This window comes from Cyprinus carpio, chromosome A7, assembly GCF_018340385.1.
Source record: "Cyprinus carpio isolate SPL01 chromosome A7, ASM1834038v1, whole genome shotgun sequence".
Lineage (NCBI taxonomy): Eukaryota > Metazoa > Chordata > Actinopteri > Cypriniformes > Cyprinidae > Cyprinus > Cyprinus carpio.
In genome coordinates, this window is record NC_056578.1 from 11717618 (window position 1) to 11729202 (window position 11585).

At 35.3% G+C, this 11585-nt stretch overlaps 1 protein-coding gene across 3 annotated transcripts; it reads left to right on the top strand.

Annotated features, from left to right (window-relative positions):
• The first annotated feature begins 259 nt into the window (after positions 1-259).
• On the top strand, positions 260-11315 carry LOC109094030 (circularly permutated Ras protein 1-like). 3 transcript variants are annotated; one of them, XM_042759656.1, is made up of 21 exons: positions 260-399; positions 525-671; positions 1331-1414; positions 1852-1944; positions 3268-3360; positions 3573-3659; positions 3745-3842; positions 3932-4132; positions 4219-4269; positions 4356-4445; positions 5485-5636; positions 6242-6323; positions 6572-6696; positions 7257-7341; positions 8416-8522; positions 8658-8767; positions 8939-9050; positions 9282-9422; positions 9506-9599; positions 10281-10331; positions 10473-11315. In XM_042759656.1, the coding sequence occupies exons 3-21, from the start codon at positions 1333-1335 to the stop codon at positions 10566-10568; spliced, it is 1950 nt and encodes a 649-aa protein (XP_042615590.1). In that variant the 5' UTR covers positions 260-399; positions 525-671; positions 1331-1332; the 3' UTR covers positions 10569-11315. The 3 variants fall into 3 exon arrangements, with proteins under 3 accessions (XP_042615590.1, XP_042615589.1, XP_042615588.1); XM_042759655.1 differs by lacking the exon at positions 260-399 and having other exon boundaries at positions 462-671; XM_042759654.1 differs by lacking the exons at positions 260-399; positions 525-671 and having other exon boundaries at positions 687-1414.
• The last annotated feature ends 270 nt before the right edge of the window (positions 11316-11585 follow it).

Below are 11585 nucleotides of genomic sequence, written 5' to 3' on the forward strand. Positions count from 1 at the left end.
TTTCTTATGCAGAACACAACATTTTGAAGAAAGCTGGTAACCAAACAGTTTTTGTTACGACTTCCATTGTGTGAATAAAACATCCCGAGACTTTTCTCAAACTATTTATTTTATTAAATAAAGTCATAATTAATTTTTTTTGGCTTAACTATCCTTTTAATATGATGATAACTCATATATGGTAATATGTTTTTCATGCATGTTAAGGATTATGTGTTCATAAACCCCCAATACATGCCTGCACAAGAAACTTGACAATCCGGTTTTAAGCCTAGGGTAATATTTATTGTGATGACGTTAGTGTGATGACTATTTTTATAACACTTAGTGTGAAAGCCTTGCCTGCTGTAAATGACTGAATGACTGAGTTGTCTCTCTGACATCCGACTCAAAGCCCATGTAAGATGAAAGTGGAAAAAAAAAAACAAGTGTATTTAAATCTACACAGAGACGCACAATCGAGCTGGTCATCTTGTTTCGTTTCTCTCTCTCGCTCTCTCTTTCTTTACCTTTTATTTTTCTAGTCGTGCACCCACAGTTTCCTGACTTCCTGTATCATCAAGCACACAGTCAAACATGCACAGTATGTGTGCGAAGAGCAGGACCATAATGTTACTGGCTTTCTACGCAAGCTAAATATCAGACACTTTATTTTGAGCTCCCATCACCAGGTAGGTACATTTCAAACGTTGCAGAGTTTGGAGTAACCTCAGCTGTTTCTATTATACTGTATGTCACCATGTATTTTTGTATTAATAAAGTAAATAATTATTTTCAATCCCTCATTTTTTTGCTTGTAGTTTCACTGAATTGAGTCATACTGACGTGATATTATTTTATACATCTTATACAAATTGTAACACCAGGGTGTGTTGGCTCTTGGTTTTTTGCTAGAAAAGAAAAGAACAGAGAATAAAGATAAAACGCCATTGACTGATGATGGCTAAGGCATATGCTAGCTTTGCTTTAATGATTAATCACTTCATTATCTAAAATTAAAATCACTTTTACAAGGAAATCAAACTGTGCCACAGTGTTTACTGCAGGTGTTACTCCCTTCAGCAACTGAGATCAAGGTGAAAGAAAACCATTTGAGCAGGAAATGAAAGTCTTAAAAAAAAAAAAACACTAGAGTCTTGCCTAAAATGCTTTGAAAAACACAGTATTATCTAGTTTTTCTGTGTACACAACACAACCAGGAAAGAGTGAAGAGATACATGCTGAAGTTGTTTATTTTAAAGTGCCTGGGCGTTACAGGTTCTAGTTTAATTAGACTGTAAAGAATAGAACTTGATGCAAGTATCAATTCTGACTGTTTTTTCACCCACAGAGATGGAGTTTGCTTGCAGTCATGTTGTGTGTAACTGGAGGTCGGAGAGCTTATCAGAAGATGAGGCTAAAGTCTCAAATCAAGGTCAGTTGTATGCTGTAAAGTCATGAATGAGAATGGAGAACTGTTGTCTGTTAATATTCAATATTACAGCACACATAATACTGATATTATTACATGTAAAGAGACAGAATTACTGAATGAAAAATAATAAGTAAGTATTAAGGGAAAGCTCGGCAACAACATTTTGAGACAACAGTCCAGTTACACATGACTGATTTCTCTAGCTATGTCAGATTCAATATCAGGTTGGAGCAGGTTTTTATTTTTGTACGTTGCTTTTTATATTTTGCTGTTTTGTACTTGATAATTGTTTCATTATTAAAATTTCACTGAAAAGACATTAAATAGTGTCTAATAGGCAGGTTCCCATTGTGACAACAAGGCCCATGTTGTGTATTGGGGTATTTTTATATAGTTTGGCCCAAATAGTCAGTGTGTAACTCCATCATGTTTTGTAGGTTGTGCGTCCACGCTTCCCTGTGGTCTCTCCAGAGCTCAGTCTGTCTCCGATCATCCTTATGACAACCGCGTTACCTTTGTTCCGAAACCAGGTGAGTAATTGAAACCTTGTTTCTCACCTTAGCATTGCTTTATGAATGTTGTTACCAAATGTGTGAGGTGGCTTGTATGCTCTCTTTACATGTGAACATGCCTGAGAAAATGTTACTACTTCAATGTTGTTTTTGTACCAATTGTTTTGTTATTAGTTCTGATAAAGAACAGCAGGATCGACTCACTTTATTTGACTGATTTTAAATGTTGAGAGGAACAGCTCTTTCAGTTTAAAAGACATGCCCGTTCCTTTGAAAAGAAAATGGGGGTTGGAAAAAATAAGAAAAAAAGAACAACATCCTTTTTTGGTGTGAAAAAGTTCATAGACATTTCATAGGTGCAAATTGATATGTGATTTATGTACAAAGGTTGGACAAAATGATGTGAATACCCATTATTATACAATAGAGGTTAATATAATTTGTTTAGACTACAGTGAAATAACAAACATTGCGATTATATATTTATATTTTCATTGTTTGTACTCTCTAGGTTGTATATTAGTGTAGTACAAGTTGTGTTCAGCAGTGGATAGTACTAGTGAAGAAGAATAGTGGTCAAAAAATGGAAACTGAATGATAGGGACTGTTAAACACTAAGGATTGTGACCAAACAACGCAGAACTAGCTATTACAGCAAAAAAAAGCTGCAAACTTCATTTTCACTTTGAACACCATGTTACCACAAAAACCGAGAACTTCAAAAAGATACAATCACAGATACAGATCTTTTTAAAGCCTTCTTTTTATCATGTAGAATTATTTATCGACAGTGATGCTCCAATTAGGATTTTTACAGACTTTTATTCAGGGCCTAAATTTTATTTTTGAAATAATATTGGAGACCGACGATCAAACTTCCCAAAGCGATTATTGGCCGATAGAACTGGCCGATAATCAGAGCACCTCTACTAAGAAGGCTGGAAAGCTGTATTAAAGGGGTCATGAACTGCCTTTTTTTATTATTTTGTACTGTTCTCTGAGGTCCGCTTATAATGTTACCAAGATTTTTACATCAAAAAACATAATTTAGAAGTAACAAGCTATTTTCTGTCCTGTTGTTTTGGAGGGGATCAGAAGGAAGGCAATGCAAAGACTGTGTTTTCCCACATCTTGGCACTGCACAGAGTCTTGTTGTCTTCGGAGTCTTCTTTATTGTTTGATTTCTGCGTAGACCTGCATTTGCCTCTCTTGTTGTTTACTCACTACATGTGTGAATCGGTGTGTAGGGCTAAACAGGCAGTGATGTAGAAGCAGGCGTCAATAGGACCTGGCTTCAGTTAACATGCACTTGCACTCTCAATTTAATTTTATTTTTTACAGCTCCGTCAGTGGCTCCACCACCTGTACCACCCCGAACCATACAAAGGAGAGACACTCTGTTTAGCGCTCTCCCACCACCATTACCGCCGAGAGGTGAGAAGACATTCTCACACTGCCTTCTGAAGATGAACAAGCACAGGAAATATTCAGTTATGCAAAAACTTAATCGATACACTAAAAATACTAAGATGTTTTACAATAAATGGATTCAATGAGTTGTTTTATTTGATTTTGTGAGCTGAATTACACAACAAACTCTGTGTTCCAACCTTTTATATATTATTTTCCTTCACTCTCTCTCTCAGGTCTGGATAATAATGGAGAGACTCACTTTAAAGCTAATGTAAATGTGGTGTCGCTAAAAGTGGGAAGCCTCGTGGACATTAGTAAAGGTGTGCTTAACTGTTAAACAATCTTTTTTGAAAGCATAAATATCCTAAATGTTCCATTTGTTTAGTTCACTTACTGTCTCTTTAGCATCTGCTATACAGTGTAGCCAAAAACCAGTGCATTGTGGGAAATGCAATGCTGTCATGTCCTCAGCCAGCAGTCCAGGGACACACCATAAAACAATAGTAAGTTATACCAACATGTGTAAAACCATCAGATTGTGTTTATATGGCATTTACTTATTTTCAAAGTGTTTCATGTCCTTTTTTTCTAGATATGGATGTGTGAGTTTTGTGGGAAGGAGAACGTTTACCCCCAGACTACACTGAAGGGAGGCCGGTTTCATTTGCGCAGTCCTCCAGGCAGGGATATACTTTACATGGAAAACGATGAGGACACAGAGTATGAGAATCTAGATGACAGTCTTATTGTCCTGTGTGTGGACATTTCCGGAAGTATGAGCGTCACTTCTGAGGTGTTGATCACTTTCATTACAGACGTCCAGAGCTGTTATTATGTTCTCAACACACTAATATTAAATTAAATATATTTTCCTCTCAGATCTCTCCCGGGAACAGCATGCGATCGGCCACATATGTTTCACGACTGCAGGTAAAAAAAATAAATAAATAAATAAATGTTTTGCTTGTGTAAACAGGTACATTAAATGTGAAGTTACTCCCATTTTTTTGGTTCAGGGAGTCCAAGAAGCTCTTCAGATGGTGCTGTCCTCCCTACAGAAAACCTCATCTCACCGAAGAGTGGCACTGGTGACATTTAACAATGAGGTAAAGATACTTATGGGAAGCACAAACCGTTTATTATTCCCAGTTCTGAAGATAAAGATTTTCTCTTTTTTTTCTGTACACTTGTTTGCAAAAACTGCCAGACTATTATTTGAAGTTTTTGATTTTTAAACTGGGTTCTGGGGAAAATGAGAGGAAAAAAAATATTTTGTATTTTTATATATTATGTAAAATATATTATATGTATATTATTATATATAATGGAATTGTTAGGTGTAATTTTATATATTTATTGTGAAAAGCACTATACATTCATATTAGTTCATAAAGTTTATACTGTACAACATTATTCTAATGTTAGGTAGAAAAAAAGATAAACTTAATACAAAACATTTGAATATTTGCTTTGCCTTATGTGCAATTTCAATATAAAGGCCAGTTATTTATTTTTGCCAACATGTTCTCTTTATATCATGCTTTTTCTCGTTTGTTATAAATGGCTTTGTACATGAAAATATAGAGCTTCTTTTATGTTATTTGCAGGGGATCATTATATTTGAGGGGTCTTAGCGTCAGAAAGTTTACAAATATCTGGTGTAATATATTTTGGATAGATTAGTGGCTAAACAACACCAAAAACTGTGGCTGGTCATTTTACATTTCAGTCACATGGTCTCTTCCTTTCTAAGTGGGCTATTTTTTGTCAGAATAAGCAGCCCTGTGACCTAGAGTTTATGCTGGTAGATTTTGGCAACACGGGACCAGGTTGTAAAACTACATACTTCTGAAGCCAAAACTCAACAGACCTATAAAACTTACTGAGATGTCAAGCTGTGATGACTGAGCATTTCCCATTCTTGGTTTTGACAAGCTTGTGGCTACTGATTTGTGGAAACCTAAATTCACTGTGAAGGAACTATAAGAAGCATATAAAACTACTAAGATTAGCCATTGAAAAGTAATTTTAGAGAACTAGATACAGAGATAAAGAATAGCATCAGCATAGTTCGCATAGAGGTTTATTTTACTGTCGTGGGAATAGATTATGGTTTAGAGAAGCATGAATGTGTGTGGTTTTCAGGTGACAGTATATGGTGATGGAAGAAAGGTTCCTCTCACTCTGAGAGACTGGGCACTGTTGGACTATGACTATCTGAAGAAGGAGGGCGAGAACTACAGCACCCCTCACTGCATCGCAGAGACTATCCAACCTCTCACCCAGAAAATCAAAGAGTGAGTGGCACATTCTCAAGCTGTTATTGTATGTACAGTGCGCGTAGAAAAGAATCACCCTCCTTTAAAATAATCATATTTTGTTGCTCTGTGCCCTGAAATGAAGACGGACACAGTTTTTGTTTTATCCAGCTGTATCTACTCAGTGCAACTTATAACACCCAAGTGAAAGAAAAATTTGATTATTTTAAAGGGGGTGATTATTTTCTATATCCACTGTATATCTGTCAGAGGTCATGTAATCTTGTCTGTATTTTGTGTGTGTGTGTGTGTGTGTGTGTGTGTGCATGTGTGAGCACTGAGCATCTTTCTGCTGGTCTGTCTATTTTGTGTGTGTGTGTGTGTGTGTGTATGTGAACTAGAAAAAAACTGAAAAAATATTTCTATAAATATATATAAATGCTATAGTTTTGCTTATGACTACATTTAACAGTGTTGTCAAATATAAAATGTTTTGCTGATCCTAATGTTTCATGAAAATGCTTCAGTATTATTTTATTTCTGTTTTTATGTTGTTCATGAAAAGCAAACTATAGTGTTAAGTCAGTATTTGAGTTGTCTGTCTCAACTTTAACTTTATAATTATAGTTTCTTTTTCTCGGCAGACTCAGAGAACATGGAGCCACAGCACTGGGACCTGCCGCCCTCATCTCTGTTGCCATGGCATCTCAGTTCACAGGGTCAAAAGTCTGTACCCATAATTACATGTTCTGTATTTTGTTATGATAAATGTGTGCTGTAATGATAAAACCACTATTCACTGAGTTAAGCCATAGTCTAGAAGAGGACTTCATTATTTAAATTACTCACTTAAAGCATACATTACATTTCATACTTATACAAATAGTTGCTGCTTTAGTTACTGATGCTATGCATTTACTGTACATGATTATATGTATGTGTCTGTGTGATTTTTTTAATTATTTTTTTTCCAGGTTATAATTTGCACAGATGGTCAGGCCAACATAGGCCTAGGCCAATTAGATCAAGAGCTTTCCCATTGCCCCATCCCCTCACCTTATTTTTACAGCCAGTTGGCCCATTATGCTGCTGAAAAGGGGTGAGCGACTGCAAAGCACAAATGAATTTCTGAATATTATATTAATTTTAACCAGTGTTGGGTGTAATGCATTACCAGGTAATGAATTACTGTAATTTAATTAGTGGAGACCAGGGGCAATTGTAAGATTTTTTACATTTTCTTTCATAACTCACAGACTTTTTGAAATAAACTTGTCCTCTTTTAAATTAAGAAACAAATATAGGTGCACTAATTAATTATACAGTTCATATATTTTCACTAATAAGAAAAAGACTATAATATTAATTGAAATGCAAGAAGTCAGAGTGTTACAATTGCCCGTTTGTATTAATCTAAAATAAAAGCCTACCTCAATGATCCCAAGCATCAAGCACCCCGAACATCTACCTCAATTCTAATTACACTGTTGAAGATGTAATTACCTGCTAGTGATTAATTACTTTTTAAATGTAGCTTACCCAACACTGGTTTTAATGAACAACGATGAATGTAGACCAGTGTACCTAATGAAATCATGTCATGTCAACTGTTTTCATGGTAAATAAGTCATAGATTTCTGTTGTGGTGGTTATTTATAGAGTGATAGTGTCCGTGATGACCTTTGAAGGAGAGGACTGTCGTTTGGCAGAGGTTGGGAGATTGGCAGATCAAACAGGAGGCAGAGTGAGTTACTGCGACTGCTCATCTGCAGTCTGCCTTTTTTACTGGTTAGCGTTCTGGGTCATGTTGCTAATATCAGAAGATAAGATGGTATAGACTGACTGTTTGAGAAACCTAGAGGTACATGATTGCAGCAACAATCTATTTGAGGGTGTTGTCTTTCACTAATTTGGTTACATCTCACACACTTGCAGCTCATTGTAAACTATGTGAGAAATGCTCACATTTTCTGTATGACCCCTTCACTCGACATTTTCTGCTAACAGCAGCTGTTTGTCACTACATTTGTTACATTGCAGACTTCTAACACATCCTGAACCTCGTCTGCAAAAACCCCTCGGTAGAAGCTCAATCTATTTTTAATGAGTTTAAGACATGTAGCTTGAAGCCTATTTCAGAGAAACTGACACTTATCACCAGTGACACCCACACATTGGGTGCGAAGAACGATTTGTGTTCAGTAGTTCCCCTTCTGCTGAATGTCAAAAGGAGATTTTTGCTTTGAAACAATGATAATAGGAAACTGGTGCAAGACATCAATAACTTTAGTATCATGCATAGTGTGTACCACAAGTTTATTAGTTTGCACCTAGCTTGAATAATAAGCACGTAAGGGTTTTTTTTCTTTATTTGTAAATGAATACTTCTATTAAGCAATGATGCATTAAATTTATCAAAGAGACAGTAAAGACATTTGCAATCTTACAAAGGATTTTTACCTAAATTCTGTTTGTTAGACCTTTCTATTCATCAAAGCCATCGAAAAACAAAAAAAAATCATCGCAGGTTCCATAAATATTTTAAGCAGTTGATGATAACAAGAAATATTTCTTGAGCAGCAAATCAGCATATTACAATAATTTCTGAAGCATTATGTGACTCTGAAGACTGGGGTGGTGATGCTGAAAAATAATCTTTGCCATCACAGGAATACATTTCAAAGTATATTGAAATAGAAAACCGATGTTTTAAGTTGTAATAATATTTTACAATATTACTGTATTTTTTATAAAATACATGCAGCTTTGGTGAGTATAAGAAAAAAACAAATTATCTATTTTTTCCTCCACTTTCCAGATAAATATTGTTAATGTTGGTACAGTTGCCACAGAGATCCAGAGCGCAATAGCTGACAATGTCCTAGCAACAAGTGTCATGGCAACACTGCTGGCACCAGATGGCATGTAAGTATCCATTAATACCATTCACAGACACAAACACAAACACATGTAAATACATGCAAACACACATATGCACTATACACTTTATACACATTTCATAAAGGCTCTATTTTTATCTGTCTTCTCTGATTGACGCAGGTACTTCCCATATGAGGAGGATAATCATCGGTTAGTACGAGAGATTGGCAACGTAACAGATGGTGTTGAGATCACCTTCCAGTTTGCAGTCAGACCAGAAAAGGTTGAAAGTAAGCAGAAAATATACAATGCATTAAAAAAAAAATATTAAGCATTAGAGAAAAGATGGAATTCTTTTTTTTCTTACTCCCCCTCATGTTGTTCCAAATCTGTTTACTGTTATTTTTTTGTATGGAACACAAAATATAGAACTTTTTATGTATCCTTAAATGTGTTTTCAGGTTTCCAACAACGGGACCGGGTCCCTTTTCAGCTGCAGCTGAGTTTCAAGACTCGAGATTTGCAGAAAGTGACGAGAGTCATCACTCAACAGAAACGAATCACCACCAGCAGGCAAACCACTCAAAATATTACACAATAACAGCAAACACCCTCCAGATCTACAGCTCATGACACATCTCACTTTATAGTCTTGCCATAAACTACATGGTGATTTATAGTCAGCTGTTTCACATTCAAAATAACTGCAAAATTGTAATTGTAGACATAGAAGATCAATTATTTATGTATATATATAAAACAACCTTCCTTTGTCCATCTCTGTGTCTTGTTCTGTGTGTGTAGCTGGGTGTGGGCAGGCAGTTTAAATATGTCTGTGTTGGGCGTTCACTGTGCCCAGCTGTGTGCCAGGCTGACTATGGGGGGCCGAGTACAGGAAGCACAGAGACAACTCATAGCTCAGCAGGAGCTTCTCAAAGACATCAGGTACAGCAAACTTCACCAGATGGCTCTCTGCTACATCATATGTGTATGTATAAAATATGTCTCTCTCAATGTTTATCTTACAGTCAACAGAAGCCGAGTCCTAAAGAAGAGAGTATCTATGGGAACTGGATTAGTACCATGACTATGATCTGTGACGACCTCACCATTATCAACCAGGTCTGAATACACTCTCAACCATCCAAATAATAGTATATAGTATATATATACATATATATATATATATATATATATATATATATATATATATATATATATATATATTATATATATATATATATATATGTATATATATACATATATATATATATATATATATATATATGTATATATATATATATATATATATTATTTCAGTTCATTTTTATATGTTATGAATTTTCAGCAGTCACTACATTTCCTGTTATTATCAGTGCTAAAAATAGCTGTGCTGCTTAATGTTTTTGTGGACTATGATAAATTTTTTCAGGATTCTTTGATGAATACAATGTATAAAGTAAAAATAAACAGCATTTATTTAGATTTTTTTTCGTAACTTTGTAAAAAAAATTTGATGAATAAGTTTTATAAATAACAAATTAAAACTATATCAAAAATAGACACTTTAGCAGAGCATTTATCAAGTAATGTTATTGTTTACTTAATTCAGCATACCACAGTCAAGATTGACACACTCTCACATGCTTGTAGATATGTGTCAGTGATTGTCTTTAACATTCAACATGTTTTGAAATCTGCTCAGCTCCAAAAGTGCCCCAAGCCATATAAGCATTCTAGATGAATCATTGTGACTAAATAAGTCCTTGTGCTAAAAGCATGACACACTTTTACTCGAAACAGAACACAACAGAAACTGATCCCAAACAAGTATCCCGAACACCTTCCACTGCGGTGAGTTAAAGATCTCCCACACTTTATATATAACAGAGAAAATCTGGGAATCTTTTTAGGATTTGTAAAAAATGTTATTCATAAAATGAACAAATCATGCTTAGATATCATGGATCATCACATAATTTTTTTCTCCTCCAGAGTCTCTCAGATGCAGCGGCCAATGTGGTCTACCAAATGAAGAGAGCGAAGAGCGTGGCAAAAAAGGGACAGAGAGTTGCCATGATGGAGAACTGAGCTCAGATGCCATCAAGAATTGTGAGCAGTCATTTTAAGTGTCATGTAGGCTGCTATATCAATCTCAAACTATGGACAATGAATACTGCTTGGAATATATGCAATATAAAATATATGCAAACTATGAGTTGATAACCTAGTATCCGGCTGGTGAGCTGCTTTCAGAGTCAGAATCAGAAAGAGCTTTATTGCCAAGTGTGCTTACACACACAAGGAATTTGTCTTGGTAAGAGAAGCTTCCAGTGCACAGACAAAAAAAGTGAGTAAAAATAAATATGTAAAACAACACACAATAGGCAAAGAGACAGTAAACAGTATATTGTATGAATAGATGTGCTATATACAAATTATGCAAGGGAATGTGGATAGATGTATGGATAGAAGTATAGATAGTTGGGTATTGCACATGTTTTATTGCACAGTGGGGAGAACATTTAACTGTTCATGAGGTATATGGCCTGAGGGAAGTCACTTTTCCTATGTCTGGCTGTTTTGGTGCTCGGTGCTGTGTAGACAAAGATGAAGTGGGCTGGATGTGATTTTGACAAACCTTTTACTCACTTTTACTTTCCATGGCATCACTGCTGTATTTATTTTTGGCTGGTTTGTGCATTTTAGACATTTCTGCATGAGTAACATATTTGACATACATTTGCAATTGTGTAAATGCAGTCAAATTACCAGCTTGGATACTAAGGACTGTATTAATAAATATAATGCAATAAAATAAAACATGTTTTAAAGAAATCACAGACTGATTCTTCTTACTCTTTCTACTTACATCACCTTAAAACTGTCAGTCTTCAAATTATTTTATAATCTATGCTGATTTAAGGGATAAACACCGGTGAAAGTATGTCAACAAGAAATGGTGAGAACTAGTTAGAAGCAACTTCAGTGAGGTACGTGACTAAAATGCCCTGATCAGTTGCACTCTTAGTGTTCTTTCTTATCTCTCTTTCTTTCCCTAATGTTAATGGCAGATGCAGAGCAGTGTTTGACTTTTGAAAAACATCT

What these genes read in the sequence shown, in the direction of transcription:
- LOC109094030 (XM_042759654.1), top strand. Translation starts at nt 1,294, where the DNA reads ATGCAAGTATCAATTCTGACTGTTTTTTCACCCACAGAGATGGAGTTT. An exon ending in CTCACCCAGAAAATCAAAGA is followed by an intron (nt 5,637 to 6,241) that starts GTGAGTGGCACA and finishes TTTTCTCGGCAG; the next exon opens with ACTCAGAGAACATGGAGCCA. An exon ending in AAACGAATCACCACCAGCAG is followed by an intron (nt 9,051 to 9,281) that starts GCAAACCACTCA and finishes CTGTGTGTGTAG; the next exon opens with CTGGGTGTGGGCAGGCAGTT.